Raw genomic sequence first — 23,511 nt, forward strand, 5'->3', positions numbered from 1 at the left:
AAGATGCTTCTGTCTCCACAGGTGACACACTCCTGCAGGCCTTGGACTTTCTGCCCTTGCTTATGCAGACAGTGGAGAAGGCGGCCTCCCAGAACACTCAGGTTCCCACGGTCACTGAAGGGGCCGCTGCAGCCTTGCTGCTCTCCAAGCTTTCTGTGGCTGACTCACAGGCCGGTAAGGGGCTGCATGCGTCCAGGGTGCCAGGTGACGGCACTTTGCAGAGTCCGTGGTCGAGTGTTGGGTGTTTCGCATCAGCCTGTTTTCTCCAGGGCTGCCTGTTACCTCTAGGGAGCAGTTGAATAGATGTCAGGGTGACAACAGAGGGCAGCCAGGGCCTCTCACTCTCTTTGGTTCTGTCGCTTCAGTGCTGTGGGCTGGCCTTGTCTGTGATACTTGGACTGCTAGATTGAGTATTATGCGTGTGAGTGTTTTGCCTGCACGTATGGCCACACAGGTACTCAGTGCCACAGAGGTTAGAAGAGGGCGTCAGATTCCCTGTACCCGGAGTTATAGACAGTGGTGACCTGCCATGTAGGTGCTAGGAACCTGGGTCCTCAGAAGAGGAACTAGCACTCTTAACCACTGAGTCATTTTCTAGACTCTATGTCTTAATTACTTACATATTCATAGGATGTTCTAGTTCATTCTTACTGCTGTGCTAAACACTCTGACCGAAAGCATCTTGGGGAGAAAGGTTTATTTCAGCTACAATTCCAGGTTGTGCTGTGCCAGTGTGGGAGAGCTAAGGCAGGAACTTCACACAGCTGGTCACATCATCTCTGCATGCTGGGTGACATACTGTGTGTGCCATGTCACCTGTCAGCCGTGGTGGAAATGATTAAAGACAGAGCCTTCCCCTTCTCCTCTGCCTGCTGGGGTTCACCCTGGCTCGGTTCCTCTGGCCTAGTCAGCTTAGTCACTGACAGACAGACCGCTTAGAAATCCAGCTAAGGATGAGGGATTAGTGTGGCCCGTGGTCTCAGAGGTTCTAGTCACATGGTGGGGCAGTTGTTTTTCTGCTACCCCTTGTGTTTGGGTCTGTGTCAGGCAGGGAGTGTGTGGCTGGGCAGAGCTGCTCCCCTCTTGGTGGCTGGGAAGCAAAGCAAAGACCCAGGTCTCAGCCTCTCTTTCCAGAGCATGCACCAGTGACTGACCTACTTCCCCCAGGCCCTGTCTCCTGAAGGTGGTGCCACCTGCCAGTGGTGCCATAAGCTGGGGGCCATATCTTAGCACACGGGCCTTTGGAGTGGGTGCCCAGCGTTAGCCTCTAGCGGCCTCCCCCTCTGCCTGTGCTCTCACCTGACCCGGCTCCTTTGTTGAGAACTAGGATTTGCTCTCTGCATGCTGCTACATCCACTGTATATGCCAAGGCCTTTGATGACCTTGGGTGGAGATAAGTGTGACCACAACCTCACTTCAGCACAGTTGAGGGTGCGCGCTCTGGAGTGGGAGTACAGAGATGGATGTGTGTCATTTGAAGGAGGGTTGGTTGTTTGAGAGATGAGTGTTGGGAAAGGGTTCATGAAGGAGGAAGCAGTTGAATAGATCTCGGGGAGGCTGGAAGGAGAGCCTGGAAGGATGTGACTCTCATGAAGGAATGCCCACAGTTGGGGGAAGGCAGAAAGAGCTGCATTGTGTGAACCTTGGGTGTTCCGTCCTGGTTCTTGGGTAGTGGGTATTCCAGAGGAGAAGCTGCAGGCAGCAGAGGACCATATAGTTGTCCAGACCACAAGTGAGGCCGAAGGACTGACGTTTGGTTTCAGAATAGGAGAACAGTGAGCTTAGGAATGGTCCTTCACAGAGTGTCTTTCCCAGGGCCTGCTTCAGCTCAGCAGGGCCATGCTGTGGGGTATGGTGCCCTGTGTCATGGGGTGACCTTTGGTTTCTTGCAGAGGCCAAACTGAACAACTTTTGGCAGCTGGTTGTGGATGAAAAGAAGCAGATTTTCACTTCTGAGAAGTTTCTGCTCCTGGCTTCAGAGGATGGTGAGTTTCTCTGTCTTTGATAGGTCTTTAGGGGGGACCTGTTCCTGAGCACCTGCTTGGCCAGCAGCTCTGTGAGTGCTCAGAACCGTGATCTGGCCAGCAGCTTGGCTGTTTCTGAATGAATTCGTTCCTGTGGGAGAGTCAGGCTCAGTAGGAAGGCAGACCTGGGAGGGCTGTAGAGACAGTCAGGGAGCTGTGATAGTCGTGTAATTACAGCTGAATGGGTAATTGGTACTGTCTGGGCTCCCTCACACCGAGTGCTGGGGAGCTGTGGCAGCTCTACTCCCCCACCAGGCGACACGGAAACTACTGGTTTCTAGCCTGGCAGAAAAGGAACAGTGATCTCCAAATGTATGTGCAAAATTCTAGGTTGCCTCACAGGAGTCTGCTGCTAATTAGTGATTTGAAAAGTCTTTTGACTCACGAATCACAACATCCTATTAATGAGCTACAACTATTAGTCACTTTCTGGTTTAAATTTTTTTTTAGTTAGCTTTTGATTAGGAACGACACTCATAGTTCAGAGACAAGGTGGGAGGGGATCTTCATTGAAAACTACCTCCTGCTTTGACCTCTGGCCACTCAGTTCTGCTAGCCACCGACAGCCAGTTTTATCTGCTGCTTCTGTATCCTTGATATTATCCATATCCATCCCTTTTTTGGGGGGGAGGGAGTTCGAGACAGGGTTTCTCTTTGTAGCTTTGCGCCTTTCCTGGAACTCACTCTGTAGACCAGGCTGGCTTTGAACTTACAGAAATCCACCTGCCTCTGCCTCCCGAGTGCTGGCTGGGATTACAGGTGTGCGCCACCACCACCTGCCAGTAAGTCTTAACAGTTAAAATCAGTGTTTACCTTCTTTACTTCAAAATATGTATAGGCATAATAGAGAAAGAGAATAAAAATGAACTGTAGCTTTACATCTAGTGTTAATCACATTTACATTTTGCTGTAAATTTTTTAGTTCATTCCAATCTTTTTGGGGTTAGGGAAGAATACATTTAGTTATTTAATTTTCTCTGTGTGCGTGCGTGCATGCGTGCACACCCGCGCATCCCTGGAAGTTGGAGGCCGACTTTCAGGAGTGGGTTCTCTCCTTCCACCACGTGGGTTCCGGGGATTGAGTTCAAGTCATCATGTTTAGTGGTAAACTCCTTTACCCACTGAGCCAGCTCACTGGTCCCACTTAGTTGTTTCAAAAAGACTTACACTGGCCAGGCAGTGGTGGCTCATGTCTTTAATCCCACTTAAAGGGGGAGTAGAGTCAGGTGGATCTGTGAGTTCTAGGCCAGCATGGTGTACAGAGCGAATTTCAGGACAGCCAGAGCGAATTTCAGGACAGCCAGGGCTACACAGAGAGATCTTGTCTGGAAAAAGAGGCTTGCACTGTTTCTCTCCCTTACAGCCCTGTGTACTGTGCTGCATCTGACTGAGAGGCTTTTCCTCGACCACCCGAATAGACTCACTAACAGCAAAGTTCAGTACGTGAGCCTCACTTCTCTTGGGCCAACAAAGCAGATGTTGGCCCAGCTTTGGGGAGTGGGTGTGAGGCAGGTCTGGCTGTGGGAAGCCCCGTCCCCACCTCCTAGGCCCCCGTGTCTGTGTTTGCAGGCAGTACTATCGGGTCCTGGTGGCGGTGCTCCTGAGCCGGACCTGGCACGTGCGCAGGCAGGCGCAGCAGACCGTTCGGAAGCTGCTCTCCTCTCTCGGGGGCGTGAAGCTGGCCAGTGGCCTGTTGGAGGAGCTGAAGACTGTCCTCAGTTCTCACAAGGTGAGAGGCCGGGCTCTGGAGCTACTTACTCAGTCAACGCGCTTCTGCCCTGGGGTTTTAGCGGGGCCGCTCCTGGCATGTCTTCTCGCTCAGACTGGTGATTCCACCAGGCCTCGGTAACATCTTTGCCTTTTAGAGACTTTCTTTCCCGTTTCCATACCTTTGATGTAGTTCAGCCAAAATATTTTTGGATAGTTTCTTTTTGATTGTTTTAAAACACTTAATTTTAAACATGCACTTATTCTCAAATTTGCTCTTTTCACGGTATCTTTGAAGGCAAGGAAGGCTTATAGCCCTTTTTTAACGAGTCTGAAACAGTTTTAATAACGTGTATTGATGAAGGAGAGGTGGCCATGGCTACTATTCTAAAACACTTTTTAAAAAATTTTTATTGGGGGGGGAGGGGGGGCGGGAGGGGGGAAAACAAGGGAATCCGTGGCTGATATGTAAAATTAAATTTAATAAATAAATTTTAAAAAAGTTCACACTTAAAAGTAAATAAATAAATAAAAAATAAAAACCTTAAGGACACTCACAAAAAAAAAAAAATTTATTCTTTACATACATTATGTCCTGATCACAATTTCTCCTACCTCCCCTTTTCCCAGTTCCCACTACCACCCTTCTCCCCTAGATTTACTTCTCCATTTCCCTTAAAAAAAAAGAAAAGAAGGCCGGGCGGTGGTGGCGCACGCCTTTAATCCCAGCACTCGGGAGGCAGAGGCAGGCGGATCTCTGTGAGTTCGAGGCCAGCCTGGACTACCAAGTGAGTCCCAGGAAAGGCGCAAAGCTACACAGAGAAACCCTGTCTCGAAAAACTAAAAAAAAAAAAAAAAAAAACTAAAAGAAAAAAAAAAAGAAAAGAAAAGGAAGAGTAGGCCTCCTAGGGATATCAACCGAACTTAGCATAACAAATGCCATAAACAACAACAACAACCAAAAAAACCCACAAACCCTCATATCATGGCTGGACAAGGCGACCCATTGGGAGCAAAGGGGACCTAAGTGTAGGCAAGAGTCAGGGGTCCCCCCGACTCCTGCTGTCAGGTCCTCCAGGAGCACCAACTGTGCACCAGTATCTGTGGAGGCCCTTGCTTAGACCTCAGAGAGTTCGTGGTTGTGGTATCAGTGTCTGAGCTCTGGGGGCCTTGCCTGGTCGAGTCTGTGGGCGGTGCTCTCATGGTGTCCTGGACCCCTTGGGCTGCCTTCTTTTTTACCTAGCTCTCCAGGCTGTCTGGGTTCTCTCGGGCAGCAGCAGGAAGAACCAGGAGTAGATGGTAGTGACCTGGACTGTTGAAGCGTTCTGGGTGCCAGGCTTCACCATTTTCCCTTAGCAGCGTGTGTGCCTGGTCTCCAGAACCAGGGTTCCGATTCTTTCTCACCCCTGGGCACATCTCCCAGCCTGTGGATTCCAGGGCAGGAAGCGAGGCATCGGTTGCACCCCAGCAGGAGAGGCTCAGTGGCTCTGCATGCTGTCTTTGGGTGCTGCCCTGCCTAGGGCTCTGTGGGGACTCACCTGCTCTCTCTCTAAAGGTGCTGCCCATGGAGGCTCTTGTGACAGATGCTGGGGAGGTGACTGAAATGGGCAAGACCTATGTGCCTCCACGGGTCCTGCAGGAAGCTCTGTGTGTCATCTCTGGGGTGCCAGGGCTCAAGGGTGACATCTCCAGCACTGAGCAGCTGGCCCAGGAGATGCTGATCATCTCTCACCACCCGTCCTTAGGTCTGTGGCTGGGGTAGGAATGGAGCGGTGGGCGGCTCTTTGGGTCGGGTGATGGTGGTCCAAGCAGAAGCTTCAAGAAGCTTCTCTCTTTCAGTGGCGGTGCAGTCTGCACTCTGGCCAGCGCTTCTCACCAGGATGAAGATTGACCCTGAGGCCTTCATCACCAGGCACCTGGATCAGATCATCCCCAGAATCACTACCCAGAGTCCCCTGAACCAGGTAATGGGTCCATGAGCCGGGTTTGTACTTCCATCAGGGCCGGGGGACTCCTGGGGTACAAGAAGTGAGGGCTCACAGAAACAGGAAGAATGATGACGTATAGGCTTGGCCTCTTGATTGTAAGTGACAGAAATGCAGACTGTTGGAACACAAAAAGGGCCTCATTTACGGACGGTGTTCAGGATGTGAGTAGGCTCAGCTGGTGTCCTTAGGACAGTAGAGGTGGTTTCTGTACTTCCTCCGTCAAGAAACCTATCGGTTCTCTGAGTCCCTTCTCTCTGCTTTCCATCCAACACGTGAGCTGCGTTCTCAAGTTTCTGGTAAGAAAGGGTTTCAGGCTCACACCTTGTCCTCCCACCAGCTCCAATGGGAAAGCCCACATTTTCCAGTACTGGCAGCTGGCATGGGGGCTCATTGCCCCGACTGACTAGGGTTACATGCCTGCCTTTGGAAATGGTGAGGCCGCTGCCCTGGACCAGGGTTGAGAGTGGAGTGTGCACTCCACATCAGTGATGATGGCAGAGCCAGGGCTTGTCTAGTAAGGCAGGCTCAGACTACGTCGAGTCGAGCCGCGCCAGTCGGTGGGCGTTACTAAAGCACAAGGCAGAAAGGGGAGCCGATTGCAGGGGTACTTTGGGTGTGGCAGAACCCTGTTCTGGGTGTAGACTGACTGTGTCTGTTTGTCTGGCAGTCTTCCATGAACGCCATGGCCTCCCTTTCCGTCCTGTCCCCTGACCGAGTCCTCCCTCAGCTCATCAGCACTATCACCGCCACTGTGCAGAATCCTGCACTGTGCCTCGTGACTCGGGAGGAGTTTGCCATCATGCAGACCCCTGCTGGAGAGCTGTTTGATAAGTCCATCCTCCAGAGGTGAGGCTCAGTTGCTCCCTTGTTACTCCGGTACCTCTCCACCCCAGCTCTGGCTGTCATGCTGATTTGATGGAAACATCCTCATGGGGTCCTTGTGAGGAGCGAATAAAACAACCTGTCTGTCCATGGCAGAAGTAGCTGCTTGTATTCCAAGACTGGTGCTTAGGCCTTAGATATTGGCGAATCTGGATCTAGTACTGCCCGGGTACATAGGACTTAAGCTACCTGGGAGCTGGGTGAGGCGGTGCGTGCCTGAATCCCACACTTTGTAGGCTGCAGGGATTGTAAATTGGGGGCCAGCCAGGACTATATAGAGGCCCTGCCTCCATTGCAACAGGGTCTCAAAAACAAAAAAAGAAGCGAGGAGGAGAGAGCCTCGGCTAGATTGTTCCTTAAGGAGAGGACAGTGCTTGTTTAAGGCTGTATCCCTGCTGTCTGAGCAGAACCAGGTCTTCGAGATCAACACACTTTTCGTAATACCAAGCTGTTGCCTTTTACATTCTCAGAAGCAAACAGACACATGATTCTCACTGACAATACTGTCACTGTGTTAAATGCTGCTATGCAGTTTGGATTTTTCTAAGGTAGTTTAGGTATGGAGTATGTGTTTTTTATTAATTAACTGTCTAGGTTATGCCTTCTATAATCTATACAGTTGTTATTTTTAAATCTTGTAGCTTTGTATATAAGGACAAAGGTCTTTTATTGTCATAATGTTTTGAGCATTTCCCCAAAGTTCCAAATTATAAAACTGCAACTTTAGAACTTAATTAGAAAGAGGGTTGTGGTTTTATAAGAAGACACTTAATTGTTCCACTAATCTTATTTGTGTTTTAAGATATTATATAAACTGACAAGTATGGAAGAGTCGGTCAAGAAACTTAGGGAGTGAAATGTATCCTGGCGTTAGAGATCGTTTAACTGGGCATGTCCTTTGCAGCACCCTAACTGGAATAGTGTTGGCACCAGCTATGTTGGGGAGTCATTCCAATGAGTGTTGGACTGTTTTGAACGCTACTGAATAATTTAAATTCAGACTTCTGGTGTTCCATAAAACAAAACTGTCATAAGTTTCAAACCAGAAATTTAAAACTGGATATTTCAGAAGAAAATTATTTGCTGTATTAGCTGGAGAAATGTATAATGGCTAAGAATTTAGAAACTATACAGTTGACATTGCTGAGTATCTGCCAGATGAAAAGAAATGCTCATAGTGGTTCTTTTGAACAGTATAGTTAACCTGTTAAAGATTTTCCCCACAGATACACACTCTAATAAGATATACGTAACACTTTTCAAGTGGATGCAGCTACAAACATGGTTGGACTTGTTACTGTGCTTCTATTTATTTAATGTGAAAGCTTGGCAATAAACCTATGTCCTAAAAAAAAAAAAAAAAAAAAGGAAGCGAGGAGATGGACCTAAGTGAAGTGCTTGCTGGCCAGCTGGCCTCGTAAAACTGTCCGCTGCATATAGGTTCAGTGAGATACCTTGTCTGAAAAGATGCCATGCAGAGTGATAGAGGGAGATGCTGGAAATTAACCTCCGGCCTCCACGTACACTTGTGAGCACATATGTGCATGCATGGACACACACAGACACACACACAGGAAAAACAAACATTAAGGTTTGCCGGCTGGGCTGGGTGGCTGTCATGAGGCTGAGGAGTCGGTGGCCCTTTTGAAGCCGGATAACTGCTTCCCCTGTACTTCAGTGCCCAGCAGGACAGCATCAAAAAGGCCAACATGAAGCGAGAGAACAAAGCCTACTCCTTTAAGGAGCAGATGATTGAGCTGGAGCTGAAGGAGGTGAGCCCCCCGAGCTTGGCACTCGAGGCCGCTGGCTCTTTGTGCTGTGTTCTGTCCCCTGATTTGTCCCTGGTCCTCTCCAACACTTCTTACTGTTGTTCCTCTGTGGCTTCCTCTGCCCCGACTTGAGGGAAACCGGGTTCTCACCGGACGCTGCTGGTCTGTCTTGCCTGCCCTTGCGTTCTAAAGACAGGCCTGTCTTGATTCCTTATAGCAAGTGCAGGGCCTGCTGCTGTGGAGCCTCAGGCACCCTGAGGTGACTGACAGAGTCAGCTCTGGAGAGCTCTGGAGAGCTCGGTCTTGCCCAGCTCATCACTTGCCCTTCCCAGAGAAGTGACCCCTGCTCGTCTGCCCCAGTGTGCTTCACTCTCTTCCTGGCTTGTAGATTTTAGAACATTCCTCACGCTCCGCAGTCATTTTATGTGTTTGTTTCCTGTTTATTGTCTAACTTTACCTGCTAGATTGTGAGCTCTGTGAGGGGAGAGATTTGATTTTCTCCCTGGTGTCTCTAGCATCTCAAACAGTTCCTGGCATGATGTAGATGCTCAATAAATACTTTGAAAGACTGAGGGATCTCTCTGCCCCCTAAGCAGCCTCCGTCTTGTAAGAGCCTTGGGTGGGTCTGAGGGCAGGCTGATCTGAAGTCCTGTGGCCACCAGAATGCCCCTTGGAGATCATTGAGGGCCCTGTTGTTTCTGTGACATTTCTCTCCTCCTCTTTTAAAGCTGAGAATCCCTTCTCAAGTTTGCTTTTTTGTACTGTGTCCGTTCTGTAGCCGTTCAGTAGCCGTGACCTTTATAGGGGTGGAGGATAGGGGTGGAGGAGGGCCCATGCTGGGCTTGGGCCCTGGTCCTAGCCCTGAGGCTGGCCTGGAGTTTTTTGTGGAAGCAAGCTAGCTTCCCTGGGGTGCTAGGAGGCAGCTCTGTGCCGTGATAGAGCTGGCTTCTGACGGCCCTCAGGAGATAAAGAGGAAGAAAGGCATCAAAGAGGAGGTGCAGCTGACCAGCAAGCAGAAGGAGATGCTGCAGGCCCAGACGGACAAGGAGGCGCAGATCCGGAGGCGGATGCAGGAGGTGAGGAGCAGGCTTGCGGCCCAGCCCTGCTCGCCGCTGTCTCCGACTGGGTTCCGCTGACCCTCCTGGCCCCTCTGCTTGCAGCTGGATGGGGAGCTAGAGGCGGCACTTGGACTGCTAGACGCCATCGTGACCAGGAACCCGCGTGGCCTGACCCAGTACATCCCTGTTCTGGTTGACGCCTTCCTGCCCTTGCTGAAATCTCCCCTGGCCGCTCCCAGGGTCAAAGGCCCCTTCCTGTCCTTGGCTGCCTGTGTCATGCCCCCGAGACTCAAGGCCTTGGGTTAGTCCTTATTTGCTGGCTCTGTGGTTATCTCTGGGATGTTTGGGAAGCGGGCTGGAGGTGCCTGTGGGTGTTGTGAGGAGGCATGTGGTGGCCTAAGCTGCTGAATTTTGTTTCCACATGCAAGCAGCCTGTGGAGCCTCAAACTGGATGTGCTCAAGAGCAGTGAAGTGCCTCCTCTTGCCTCCATTTTGCATTCTCTCTGCCTTCTGAGGAGCAGGCTTTACATGCTGTTAGCATCTCACCTATCTGTAGTAGCTTTGGCTTAGTGCTGGAGACCATATCTAGGGCCTCGTGTGTGCTAGGCAAGCGCTCTGGTGACTGAGCCACACCCCAGCCCTCTGTTGTGGGCATGCTCCACAAAGTCAGGTTCAGGGTAGTGAGAGAGACTTGGTGTGCTGTGGCTGGTCCTTGTGCTCAGAGCTCACAGGCAGCATGTATCAGTGGTGTGGCCAGAGATCTCTGACCCTTAGCTCTCCGTTAGCGCTGGAGAAACACTAGCCAAGCAGGAAGCCTGGCAGTTACGATGGTCTTACTCTCGTGAGTCATTGGTAACTTTAAGCAGACTTTCTTCCTAGCCTAAAGGGAATGTTCTCAGGATGGGGGCTGGAGCCTGCAAGCTGTTCTGAGAAGAAATGTCAGTTGGTGCATGTGGAACCTGCCAGAAGGATTAGTAGCTGCCTGATGGCGGAACTATGTAGCTAGAGCTTTACTGTGGGCTCAGTGACTCTTGGGCAGCACGTGCCCCTCAGCACACTGACTTCTTTAGTGTCAAAAGTATCAGCCCTGCCAGACATGGTATTGCATGCCTGTAATCCCAAAACTTGGGAGGTAGAGGGAGGAGGATCCTGAGTTTTAGACTAGCCTGGGCTACATAGTGACATTATGTCCCCAAACAAACATCACCCCCAAAAAAACAAAGGGGCAGCTGCTGTTGCCGTCCTATCTTCTTATACACCTGCAGAGCAGGGGCGGGCGGAGGAGGCAGGGGCGGGCGGAGGAGGCTGGCTGCCCCCATGCCACCTTTGCCTGCAGTCATTTGCTGCCTGTCTCTCTTCTCCCAGGCACCTTGGTGAGTCATGTGACGCTGCGCCTGCTGAAGCCAGAGTGTTCTCTGGATAAGTCCTGGTGCCAAGAAGAGCTCGCCGTGGCTGTGAGGAGGGCAGTGTCGCTGCTGCACACCCACACCATCGCCAGCAGGGTGGGCAAGGGTGAGCCAGGTAAGGGGCAGTGGGGCTTGTGTGGGAGCGAGGCAGGAGCCACAGCGTCCCTGGCTTCCTGTGCCTTTGGTGTCAGGAGAGTCCTCCCTCCCTGGCCTGGGTTTTCCTTGTTTGCTTCTGTTCAGTCTCACCTTCTGGAACTGGGCCGCTCTGTGGGGTAGAAGCGGGGCTGGTTTGGCACCGGCCGTTGTACCTGGCACTGTGCTTGGTGTCAGGCTTCCCGGTCTTCCCCGCCGTGGTCTGCACAGTCGCCCAGCTTCTGTCTGCTCTGCTGTTCTCACAGACGCCGCACCCCTGTCCGCACCAGCCTTCTCCTTGGTCTTCCCGATGTTAAAGATGGTGCTCACTGAGATGCCCTACCACAGTGAGGAGGAGGAGGAGCAGATGGCCCAGATCCTTCAGATCCTCACTGTCCACGCGCAGCTGAGGGCTTCCCCTGACACCCCACCCGAGCAAGTGGACGAGGTTGGCAGGCTCTCTGGTCCCGTGGTCTGAGGGGTCTGGGGAGGCAAAGGCTCCCTTCCTTGAGTTTTGCTGTCTTGTCCGTAGCCGCAGCCCACATAACAGACAGCGGCTCTTTAATATAAAAGGGGCCACGCTGCTGCTTTCCTAAGTCTGCGTCCGTGTCGGCGTGTTCTGATTACCGTCGCTTGAGGTCCTGTGCTGTGCATGACTGCCGTATTGAACTTACTGCCTGTTCGTGGCTGTTTCAGCACTGTTAGCTTTCCTTAATCTGATCGGCTCTGTTTGTGTTTGCATGTCTCTGGCATATCTGTAGCACGTGCTGGTTTTAAGTTGCTAGGTTACATGATGTGTACTGAGCTAGCTTCTCACTAAGAGTTCTCTTTTTTTTCAACGCTAACAAGCTTTGTGTGAGTCTTGGTGTGAGTCTCACTGTGTAGCCCTGGCTGGCCTCGAACTCACAGAGGACCTCCTATCTCTGCCTCGAAGCACTGGGTAAAGGTGTGCATCACCACACCCAGTCGAGTGATGGGTTTTGTCTGGCATTTCTTTCTTTCTTGTACAACTGAGTGTTTCCTCTTAGGCTCACAGTTCATCAGTGTTTCACTCGGGGAGTGTCAAGCAAGCTTCAGAGCCTGTGATAGTCTGGGTTAGCACTTACAGGCTTGGTTGTAAATAAACCTAATGATGTTTCTGCAGTGACTGAGTCAGTGCTGTGACCCAGGATATCCTCACGTAGGTGAGGGAATGCAGTTGACTGGATGCCTGGCATAGATCTAGACCTTTCCTACTTTATCATCCTAACTTTTCTCCTCTTCCCTCCCAGAATGGCCCAGAGTTGCTGCCTCGAGTGGCCATGCTGCGCCTGCTGACGTGGGTGATCGGGACAGGCTCTCCTCGCCTGCAGGTGATTTCCAGTTGGTCTGTGCTGTGGTTTTTTTGTGACTCTGACTTCAGGGATGAGTAGTCAAGACCTAGTTCTCTCGGCCCTCTTGTGTAGAAGGGATGCCACTGCCTGGCTTGACTATGGGTCTTAGCCCTAGAGCAGCAATGGGTGGGTTTTCTAAGCCCACCTGTTGGGCCGCATTGGTGTAAATGAGCTGCCGAACTGAACCAGTGTGTCGCTGTCGTCCGCAGGTTCTAGCCTCGGACACCCTGACCACCCTGTGTGCCAGCAGCAGTGGCGAGGACGGCTGCGCCTTCGCGGAGCAGGAGGAGGTGGACGTGCTGCTCACTGCCTTGCAGTCCCCGTGTACCAGCGTGCGGGAGACCGCGCTCCGGGTGCGTCTGTGCTTTCCTGTTACTCTGGGCAAGTGTTGGAGCTGCATGAGGAACGTCAGGCAGGACGTCTCTTACCTCAGACGGGGCTAGGAGGCGAAGAGGAGAGGAGATCGTGGGTGGGTTAGGGTCCTCCTAAGCCTGTCATGATGTAGCACTGTCCATTTTCCTCCACCGAGGAAGACTTTCTTTAATGGTCAGTCTGGGTTACAGCTCCTGATGCAGTTCCATATGGTCGGTCTTTTTATTTTTCTTCTGTGTACTGATAAAATATGCTGACAAAAGCAACTTTAGCAATCAAAGGTTTCTGTAGTTCATAGTTCAGGTTGTGATCCATGTGGTTAGGAAAGGAACCAGGAGCTTGAAGCAGTGGGCATATAACATTTGCAGTCAGAAAAAAAGAGAGTAGTGGATACATGCTTGTCTGTGCTCAGCCTGCTTCCTCCAGTCCTCTAGGGCTCCCTGCCTAGGGAATGGTGCCACCCACAGTGGGTATGTCTTTCCACATCAGTGAACATAATAATCAAGATCATCCCCCATTGGCATGCCCAGAGGCCCATGTTCCAGGGGATTCTAGAGTCTGTGAAGTTGACAATTAACAATAACCATCCCCTGACCTAACTCACAGGATTATGGCATTGATTCAGCTGTATGCCTCTGTTTAGCGTTTCTGCATGGCTTTTAGATTGTAGTTCCCAAATGCTAGGTCCCCCTACTGTGGGAAAAAATGATGGCAGTATGCTTTTTGTTTGTTTTTTTGTTTAATTCATTTAACAAGCACCTTTTGAGCTCTTGTCAGCCATGTTTAGAGTTAAATTGGTAATTTTTACTTTAAAAAAATTCTTAAGCTTTGGTGCACACCTTTAATTCCCAGCATTTAGGGGCAGAGGCAGGCAGATCTCTGAGTTCAAGGCCAGCCTGGTCTACATAGTGAGTTCCAGGACAGCCAGGGCTACATAAAGAAACCTTGTCTTAAAAACAAAACAAAAACTTTTACCACCATGCATCATCATTTCACAAAAGAAAAAAAGCTGGGTTGAGGGGCGTGGTGCATCCTCTGAACCACTGAGCTATAACCCTAGGTCTCCCCAAAAAAACCTATTTGAGGGGTCTGAGCAGGTCACCAGGCGAGCTGATTCCCAGCACTTCTAGCCCAGCTCTGTCCAACACCTAACTGCAAGTTAGGCAGGCCAACACTAAGCTTGGTGTTTGTGGTCTGCTGCCACGCCTGCCTGACTTGCCGTTACTTTTAGTTGATTTTCCTTTAAAGCCACACACAGCTAATGGTTGTATTTAGGACAGCAGAAGTGAGGAGATGGACACATCCCCCTCGTGAGATGTCAAGTCTCAGTCTGATCCCTCCTCCTCCTCCCAGGGGCTGATGGAACTCCAGCTGGTATTGCCAGCACCTGACACTGATGAAAAGAACGGCCTGAACCTGCTGCGAAGACTCTGGGTCGTTAAGTTTGACAAGGATGATGAGATCCGGAAGCTGGCTGAGAGGTCAGAGTCCTTCCAGCAGGGTTTGCCGGGGAACGCGCTTCAGGCCTTTTCTTGACCAGTCCTAAACTTTGGTCTGCTGCAGGCTCTGGTCCACCATGAGCCTCGATCTACAATCAGATCTCTGTTCTTTGCTGATCGATGATGTGATTTACCATGAGGCAGCCGTGAGGCAGGCTGGGGCAGAGGCCCTTTCCCAGGCGGTGGCACGGTACCAGCGGCAGGCAGCAGAGGTCATGGGCAGGCTCATGGAGATCTACCAGGAGAAGCTCTATGTGAGTAACCCGGCAGCTGCTGTGGTCTGGGGCAGGGGAAGTGGGTGGATGTGCTCTGCTCAGCCTGTGTTATGGTTCAGGGGTCCGGGACATTGTCTGATGCCCCAGGGCAAGGGACAGCACTGAGCACAGCCTCTTGTCTGTTGCAGCGGCCGCCCCCAGTGCTGGATGCTTTGGGACGAGTGATTTCAGAGTCCCCCCCAGACCAGTGGGAAGCCAGGTAAAGCCCGGTTTTGATCTTGTTGCCAAGCTTTCTGAGACACACTAGCTGGACTGGGGTGGGTGCTACAAAGGGTAGCATGTGCTGATGCTGAAGTAGAAGGGAAGTCGGGCCACCTGGGTCAGAGAGACCTGCATCAGTGCTGGCTCCTGTCTACCAGCTCTGCATCCCCTCATCTGTGTGAGGACACACTGCTAGAACCTCCCTGGAAAAGCACTAGCCCTAGCCCATTACCCGTGTGCAGTGGTCTCAGCAGATGTCGGCTCATTCTCTCAGCCTGTGAAGTAGTAGGTGGAGGTTAGGTAAGTGTCTAGGAGCAAATATGACCTGGGAAGACACTTGTCACCCACACTGGGCTTTCATGAAACAGTAGGGCTAGCTTCCTGAATGGCTGGCCACACTGTGTTAGGGTTATTGTTGCTGTGATGAAACACCATGACCAAAGCAAGTTGGCGAGGAAAGGGTTAATTCGGCCTACACTTCCACATCACTGTTCATCATCAAAGGAAGTCAGGGCAGGAACCTGGAGGCAGGAGCTGATGCAGAGGCTGTGGAGGGTGCTGCTTACTGGCTTGTTCCTTATGGCTTGCTCAGCCTGCTTTCTTATAGAACCCAGGACCTCCAGCCCAGGGACAGCCCCACCCATAATGGGGTGGGCCCTCTACCATGAACCCTAAAGAAAGTGCCTACACCCAATCCTCTGGAGACATTTTCTCAATTGAAGTTTCCTCCTCTGCAGTGACTCCAGCCATGTCCAGCTGACATAACCAGCCAGCACACCCGCCTTCTCCACTCTCTGTGGCTGTGCGCTAGTACGGGGTGTTGTGTGGAGCCATCGTGCTTTGTTTCCTTTTCATTCAAGACAGTCGGCTCGGAATAGGAATGTCTTGTCTCTGACTGAGGAGAGTAATTCCACTTTGCCTTTGTTCCCGACCAAGGGCTGTTGCATCGGTTTCTTTTATCAAGGTCTCTCCTCTTCAGCCTGTCTCACAGATAGGGGGTGTACATCTCCTCCCATAGTCAGGGAAATAGACAGAATGGGTCCTTGTTACATCCTGCAGGAGGTAACCTCAGGGGCCAGTGGCTGGTCTCCGTTTCACAAGCGGCTTGTTCAGAGCACTGGGCAGTCGCCTCGTGGTGGGCTGCACGCCGCGCCCTGCCGCCCCAGAGCTGTTTGCTGTTGTCCTCCTCTGTGTGGGATCCCTTGACTGGCCCTCGCCACCTACAAGCTCCCGTTTCTTTCCTAGGTGTGGTCTAGCCTTGGCCCTGAACAAGCTCTCACAGTATTTGGATAGCTCTCAGGTGAAGCCGCTCTTTCAGTTTTTTGTCCCTGATGCCCTCAATGACCGAAACCCAGATGTCCGGAAGTGCATGTTAGATGCAGCACTCGCAACACTCAATGCCCATGGGAAGGTGAGCAGTTTGAGCAGCTGGGGGGCGGGTGTGTGTGTGTGTGTGTGTGTGTGTGTGTGTGTGTGTGTGTGTGACTGAGAAGAGAAGCAAGTGCCAGAAACCCTGACAGGGCACCAGCACCTGGTGGGAAATTTCATTTGTGTCAGAAAGACTGAGGATGCAATCCTTAGGGGTCTGCTGCAGGCCTGCTGGAAGCTGGAAAACCTGCCAGCATTGCCAGCCCCAGAGGCAAAGCCTGTTGCTTGCCGCAGCCTGTGGGCTGACCTGTGGCTCTGGGGTCTGGCCTTTTCAGGAGAATGTCAACTCCCTGCTGCCGGTGTTTGAGGAGTTCTTGAAGGATGCACCCAATGATGCCAGCTATGACGCCGTGCGGCAGAGTGTGGTGGTCCTGATGGGTTCTTTGGCCAAGCACCTGGACAAGAGTGACCCCAAAGTAAAACCCATCGTTGCCAAGCTCATTGCTGCCCTCTCTACACCTTCTCAGCAGGTACTTCCCACCGTGGGGCTGTGAGTCACCAGGGAGGGGTCATTGTGGATGGGCTGTAGGACGCCGGCAGCCATCTCCTCTCCAGGAAGAACCTAGGCGGTTCATTTTCTCCTACTCGTTTGCTAGAGGTTTGTCTTTGGTGTGTGCGTGCGCGTGCATGTTTGTGTGTTTAGAGTAAATCTTGCACTGAAGACACAAAGATAAAAAAGAAAAACAACCCAGCTCTACTATGGTGGCGCACACCTTTAATCCCAGCACTGGAGAGGCAGAGGCAGGCGGATCTCTGTGAGTTCCAGGCAGCCTGGTCCAGACCTAGAACTCACTGCCTGCTTCTGCCTCCCGAGTGCTGGGATCAAAGGCGTGCGCCCCCACCGCCCAGCTTTACAACCCCTTTTTATCACAGACATTTTTACTCATTTCATACACATTTATTTGTGTATGAAAAATAGACATGCAAATTGAATGTCAGTGGTAATAAACCATAACATTTTCAAAACAACTCTTTGGTATACCATGATTTTTATCATTTACTAAAGATGAGAACAGATTTTGTACTAAAGAGGATTCACTTACTTATTTTTATATAAACAAATTTTGCCTACATGTTTGGTACTACTTAGGATGTAGAACTTCAATTTGAGTTAATTTTTGTTTTATAATCAGTGCTGAGATTGCCACTCTACATAAATACATGATAGAAAGTGGCAGGCATATATAACATTTTACTTATTAATTTATGTGGGAGGAGGCACCTGCCGCAGTGTAGTGTGGAGGTCAGAGGACAACTTGAGGAGTAGGTTTCTCTCAACTGTGGGGTCCCCAGGATGGAACTCGGGTCATCCTGCTTGGTGGCAGTGCTGGTCTACTTGGCTGAGCCGTCTCCATGGCCCCTCCCTTTTAGATGTATCTTTAAGGCTATTTCAGAAATTGTGGGAAATTCTGTTTTAAGGTCAAGTCAAAGTTTATAGAATAATTTTTTATAAAGCTTGGGTCATCAACTCAATCAATTTTTATTTTATTTATTTGTTTATTTATGAAGACTGGACTGAAACTTACTAGTCCAGGCTGGTCTTGAACTCACATAGATCTACCTGCTTTTGCCTCCTAAGTTCTAGGATGAAAGGCATGTGCCACCACTCCCAACTAACTCCAATAGTTTTTTAAAAACTTAGGCCTTCTAACACAGTGTTAAAAAATTAGGCCTTCTATCCATAGCTCTAGCAGTTTGACACTTACACACCGAGGAATGATGAGAGGAAAATGCTACAAGTCTGTTTTCTGTAATTGAGCCACGGTGCTTCTCTGAGTGCAGAAAACCTCATAGGCACAGTTAGACACCGCCATTCACGACACACGGTCATCTCAGTGGGAGCTGAGGGGCTGCGGCAGGGCTCACTGTGGTCGGGTGGTGTGACAGCACTCTCGGGACAGTGTGTTCAGAAGCGAGGCTGCGGTGAGGTCTCTAGGTGACAAGCATGAGCATTGCCAGGAGTGCCTCAGAGTCTTCCGTGTTTGATTTTGAATTAATTCTGGCCACTGTCCATTCAGAAATCCTTACTGTTTCCTAGTTTCCCACAGTCCGTACATTGATTTATGATGCAGCCCCACATGGCGGGGTTGTGAGCCGCAGTTTAAGAAGCTGTGGTTCAGACGAGAAGCAGCACTGTGGGGCGGCTGCTCTTGTCACTCGCCAACTGCAGTGCGTGCCCTGGGACGCATGTGTCATGAGTCTGTAGGAAGCACTGCTTCTCTGATGCTTAGCCACGAAGCAGTGGCTAAGGTTGGGTGGGAGACAGTGCTGCTGTGCAGGCCACCAGCAACAGCCGCCACTCAGCTGCCTGCACTCATGAGACGGCCCCTCCCACAGGTCCAGGAGTCTGTTGCCAGCTGCTTGCCACCTCTGGTACCTGCCGTCAAGGAGGATGCTGGGGGCATGATTCAGCGGCTCATGCAGCAGCTGCTGGAGTCAGACAAGTATGCCGAACGCAAAGGGGCTGCCTACGGGCTGGCGGGCCTGGTGAAAGGCCTGGGCATCCTCTCCCTGAAGCAGCAGGAAATGATGGCTGCGCTCACCGATGCCATCCAGGACAAGAAGAATTTCCGAAGGCGAGAGGGTGGGTGTCCTGGAGCTCAGTGCTGACAGCCCAGGAAGTTGGGCCCACACTGCGGAGGAAGGGAGGCGGGACCGTGTGACCCATCCCAGCCCTGTCTGTCAGGGGTTGCCTGCGCTTTCCCCTTTTTCTTTCTTGCACTCCTGGGGGCTGAACCCCAGGCCTCACCCTTGCTAGACAGGCTGCTCTACTGCTGAGCTCCATATCAGCCCTTACTTCAGTATTTCAAGGGAAGGGTCTCTTAAGTTGCCAGGCATAACCTACAACCTGGTGGTCCTCCTGCCTCAGGCTGCAGAGTGCTAGGATTCTAGGCTTGTCTCCCTGCCTGCTTTCTGACTTGTAATAGAGCACTATAGCTGAACGAAGCTTGGCCTTTCTAGTTGTTGGTACCAGGAAGTGTTAGAAACTCCCTGCCTGTCACCCTCGGCCACATCCCTGCCCTGAGTGCTGAGACAGGCTGCTGGGCTTCGGTCCGGTAGCCGCCACAGCCCGAGGAGGTGCCGGGTGCTGGCCCTCGGGCTCCCAGCACTGTGTCCTCCTCTCCCCCAGGAGCGCTGTTTGCCTTCGAGATGCTCTGCACCATGCTGGGGAAGCTCTTCGAGCCCTACGTGGTCCATGTGCTGCCCCATCTGCTGCTGTGCTTTGGGGATGGGAACCAGTACGTACGTGAGGTAAGTCCGGGACTGCGCCCAGGCGGGCTGGGTCAGGGAGGTGTCTAGGGTGGGTCCCAGCCCCCACTGCCAGAGGCCCTTCAGCTTGTACCTGGCACACTGGTTACTGCTACGGATCTCTCTGTTTGCCTTACACATTGAAGATTTGATTTGTGTGTGCGTGTGTGTTACGTATTTGTCTGTGTGAGCATGTCCATATGTGGACTGGGAGCTAGAAGAGGATGTCATATGTCCTCTCTTTCCTCTGTATCATTCACCTATTTTGAGGTAGGCCTTTCCCTGAACTGGGACATCACATTTTCTTAGCTGGGCTGGAAGCAGGAAAGGCCCAGCAATCCTGTCTCTGACTCTTTCAGGGCTGTGCATGTGTGAAGTGCCTGGCTACTGGGTGGTACTAGAATCCTAGCTCTGGTCCTCAGATTGCTAAACAAATTGCTCTCTTTTGTTTCCATTCCAGATAGGGTCTCTCTCTGTAGCTTTGGCTGTCCTGGAATTCAGTTTGTAGACTAGACTGGCCTCAAACTCAGAGATCTGCCTGCCCCTGCCTCCCAAGTCTTGGGATTGAAGTTGTGTGCCACCACTGCCTGTCCCAAGCAAATTGCTCTTATCTGCTGAGCCATCTCTCCAGCTCCTAGCACTGGAGCTTTTTAAGATGTGTTTTTGGCTGTTCCTCTGGACCTGGGCACAGGGTCTGACACAACTACAGTCCTGGTCAGTGTAGGGACACTAGGGTGAGTGTCAGGCCTCAGTCAGGCCCAGGCAAGGAGGCCCCTGAATGTCTTTTCTCCTCCCTTGAGGCTGCAGATGATTGTGCCAAAGCTGTGATGAGCAACTTGAGTGCTCATGGCGTGAAGTTGGTGCTCCCGTCCTTGTTAGCTGCCTTGGAGGAGGAATCCTGGCGGACAAAAGCTGGTGAGGCCACCCACCCCCTCTGTGTCTGTCTCAGCTTCCTGCTCCGGAAATGACCCTCAGCAGGGATGTAGGTCGTCACAGCTCTTGTTGTGGACATGGCAGAGTAGCTCGGTTACACTGTCATGCAAAAGCCGCAGCTCTGAGGAAATCCTGATCTTGAAAGCTGTAATCTGGAACCTTCTAAAACAAGCAGACTAAAACCATTCTGGTTGGGAGGGTCAGGGCCTGGGACTTTCCTGCATGGCCTCCCTTCTCTTCCTTCAGGCTTTGCCTTTCAGTTTATAACAGCACAAATATGAGATGAAGAAACTGAGGCCAGAGAAATCCAGTGGTTAACCCTTGGAACACTCACAGGACTAAACTAGGTCTCCCTGCTGTCCTAGTTAGATCTCTACTGCCGTGGTAAACACCATGACCAAAAGAAATTTGGGATTATAGTCCATCAGGAAGGGAAGTCAGGGCAGGATCCTGGAGGCAGGAGCTGATGCAGAGGCCATAGAGGAGAGCTGCTTACTGGCTTGTTCCTCATGGCTTGCTCAGCCTGCTTTCTTATAGAACCCAGGACCATCCTGCCAGGACATGGCCCCACCCACCACGATCTGGGCCTCCCCTGTCAATCACTAATTAAGAAAATGCACTAAGACTTGCCTATGGGCAGATTTTATGAGGCATTTTCTCAATTGAGATTCCCTTTTACCAAATGACTTAACTTGTGTCTAGTTGACAATAAACTAGCCAGGACACCCATCCTGGTGTCGTCTCTTTCCCTCTTCTGCCTGCTCCTCCCCTGGAGTCCCACAGTGCAGTGGGCCTCTTTCCAGGGACTGAAGAGTCTGCAGGGAAGCAAGCTGGGTGTCCCTCCCCCTATAGCCAGCACAGTGTCTTGCTGGCCCGGGCTGAGTGGCTCAGTGCTGGACACGTGTCTTCTGTCTGCAGGGTCAGTAGAGCTACTCGGGGCAATGGCGTACTGTGCTCCTAAGCAGCTGTCATCCTGCCTGCCCAACATTGTGCCCAAGCTCACAGAGGTGCTGACGGACTCCCACGTCAAAGTGCAGAAGGCGGGACAGCAAGCCCTCAGGCAGATTGGCTCTGTCATCAGGAACCCGGAGATCCTGGGTATGCCTTTCCCGTGGGGCACTTACTCCGGCTGCACCCCTTACCTTCTCCTTATGTTCTAGGGGGTGTCCGCTGAGACCGCTGCCCTCTGAGGACAAATATGTCCGTGTTGAAATAGCCTTACTGCTGGGAAGCCCTTTCTTTCCTCAGACTACAGGGTCGAAGGGACGTCGGAAGCAGGCAGTTCTCCCACTGGTCTGGAGCCGATGTCATTGGCTTCCTAGATAGGGGCACCGAGTCACTGGCTCAGGAGCAGCTGCGCTCTGAGAGACCCTGTGTAGGTGGCTGAGCTGTGAGGTCTGCAGACTCCTTGGCAGCCTGCAGCACACCAGCACCATCTGAAACCCTGAGTTCTTTGGAATTGTTCTCATCAGGCAAAAGAATTAGCCTTGTTCTTTTTTTTCAATTAAAGGAATTTGTAATATTTTTAGTGTTGTATGTATGTATATAGGCACAAGTGTACATTGGCATGTGTGGAAATTAACTGTCGTTAATGAGAATTGGTTTCCTCCATGGTTTCACCATGTGCGTCCTACGTATTGAGCTCTATTCAGGCTTGGTAGCAAGTGCCTTTACTGACAGCCATCTCGCTGGCCCAGATGTATCCTATAGTGTGAGTTTGGGTCTCTGGCATAGGCTGGCCTGTGTGTGCAGACTAGCATCCTCGGAGGAGTTTGAACTTGTGATCCTCCTGTGTCTGTCGCCCAAGTCCTGGGATCATAGGAGTTTTCACCACACCTGGTTTAGGCAGCGCTGAGCACTAGTCCAGGGTTTTGTCCATGCTAAGCATGGGCTCTACCAACTGAGCTATGTCCCAGTCCGTAGTGTGGTTCTTTTCTGAGGGCTGGCGACAAATCCAGTCGCCACCTTGACTGGCATTATCACTTGTGTCATTTTAAGCTTTAACTCTGAGCATGGGTGCAGGGACATAGAGTGGAACCATCAAATGACTAGACATGTATGTTTCATTAGGAAGTGAACTGATTTGTGGGCGAGCGCATGCGTGTGTTGGGGGTGGAACCCAGGGCCTTGCCCATCCTGGATGAGTGGTCTACCACTGAGCTGTGTTCCCAGTTGCTGGTTTTGTTTTGTTTTGAGACAGGGTCACTATGTAGCCCAGGATGGGCTCCTGCTGCCTCTAGCCCACAAGTATTAGGGTGACAGATGCCTAGCTCTATCTTCCAGATTCATCTGTATTATTATTATTATTATTATTATTATTATTATTATTATTATTTGGTTTTTTTGAAACAGGGTTTCTCTGAAACAGTCCTGGCTGTCCTAGAACTCACTCTATAGACCAGGCTGGCCTCGAACTCACAGAGATCCTCCTGCCTCTGCCTCCTGAGTGCTGGGATTAAAGGCGTGCGCCACCACTGCCTGGCTGTTTGTATTATTTTTAAGGCCTGTGTCTGTATGTGTACACATACATGTCTGTGAGTACAGGTGTGGGGATGGGGGTGGGGAGTGGCACAGGTTAGATCCCCCAGAGCTGGAGTTAACAGGTGGTTGTGAACCTCCTGATACGGAAACTGAGCTTGGTCCTCTGCAAGAGCAGTTCTCTCCATCCCTGTTTTTGTTTTGATGTAGGGTCTTTCTGTGTAACCTTGGCTGGCTGACCTTTCTCTGTAAACCAGGGTGGTCTCCAACTCAGAGATCCATGTGCCTCTGGTTTCCAAATGCGAATACATGAGCGACCACACTCAGCTTCCTTTTCTGTTTGTAAAGGAAGAGTAGCGGACTGGAGTGTTGGTTTTCTCCGTGCCTGCCTTTCCTGTTCCTTTGTCTTCTCCCCCTCCTTCCCGTCCCTTGACTCTTCCCAAGCAGAAAAGCTTTCCTTGGGTAGGGGAGAGGGAGAGGGAGGGCGGCTCGCACACTGAGGAGGGAGGGCCTTGGTTCTCTGATGTCCTACAGAGTGTGACATGTAAGACTCAGTGTGTAACGGGGCGTTTACCAGTTCTCGCGGCGGGAGGGTCGAGCCCACCTCTGTCGTTGGTAAAGCAGACGTGCGGTCTCGTAAGGATGCATACCTTGGTTTAAACATTCTTTTATTTTTATTTTTATTTTTTTAAATTTTGAAACAGGGTCTCACTGTGTAGTCCAGGCTAGCCTTGAAC

The 23,511-nt window shown here is 51.3% G+C and overlaps 1 protein-coding gene across 1 annotated transcript in view; it reads left to right on the plus strand.

Annotated features, from left to right (window-relative positions):
- The window catches only part of Gcn1 (GCN1 activator of EIF2AK4), a 62,861-nt gene that overhangs the window by 19,807 nt on the left and 19,543 nt on the right, over positions 1-23,511 (plus strand). The window contains exons 15-37 of the mRNA XM_028856545.2: positions 22-174; positions 1,893-1,985; positions 3,388-3,463; positions 3,594-3,753; positions 5,287-5,476; positions 5,571-5,695; positions 6,387-6,565; positions 8,280-8,373; positions 9,333-9,446; positions 9,531-9,729; positions 10,794-10,949; positions 11,233-11,414; positions 12,238-12,318; positions 12,549-12,692; positions 14,065-14,192; positions 14,275-14,464; positions 14,614-14,684; positions 15,932-16,097; positions 16,390-16,584; positions 18,452-18,698; positions 19,245-19,366; positions 20,164-20,278; positions 21,215-21,394. Of these exons, the coding sequence (XP_028712378.1) occupies positions 22-174; positions 1,893-1,985; positions 3,388-3,463; positions 3,594-3,753; positions 5,287-5,476; positions 5,571-5,695; positions 6,387-6,565; positions 8,280-8,373; positions 9,333-9,446; positions 9,531-9,729; positions 10,794-10,949; positions 11,233-11,414; positions 12,238-12,318; positions 12,549-12,692; positions 14,065-14,192; positions 14,275-14,464; positions 14,614-14,684; positions 15,932-16,097; positions 16,390-16,584; positions 18,452-18,698; positions 19,245-19,366; positions 20,164-20,278; positions 21,215-21,394 (3,360 nt within the window). The remainder of the gene's footprint in view (positions 1-21; positions 175-1,892; positions 1,986-3,387; positions 3,464-3,593; positions 3,754-5,286; positions 5,477-5,570; positions 5,696-6,386; positions 6,566-8,279; positions 8,374-9,332; positions 9,447-9,530; positions 9,730-10,793; positions 10,950-11,232; positions 11,415-12,237; positions 12,319-12,548; positions 12,693-14,064; positions 14,193-14,274; positions 14,465-14,613; positions 14,685-15,931; positions 16,098-16,389; positions 16,585-18,451; positions 18,699-19,244; positions 19,367-20,163; positions 20,279-21,214; positions 21,395-23,511) is intronic.

Source organism: Peromyscus leucopus, chromosome 23 (genome assembly GCF_004664715.2).
Source record: "Peromyscus leucopus breed LL Stock chromosome 23, UCI_PerLeu_2.1, whole genome shotgun sequence".
Lineage (NCBI taxonomy): Eukaryota > Metazoa > Chordata > Mammalia > Rodentia > Cricetidae > Peromyscus > Peromyscus leucopus.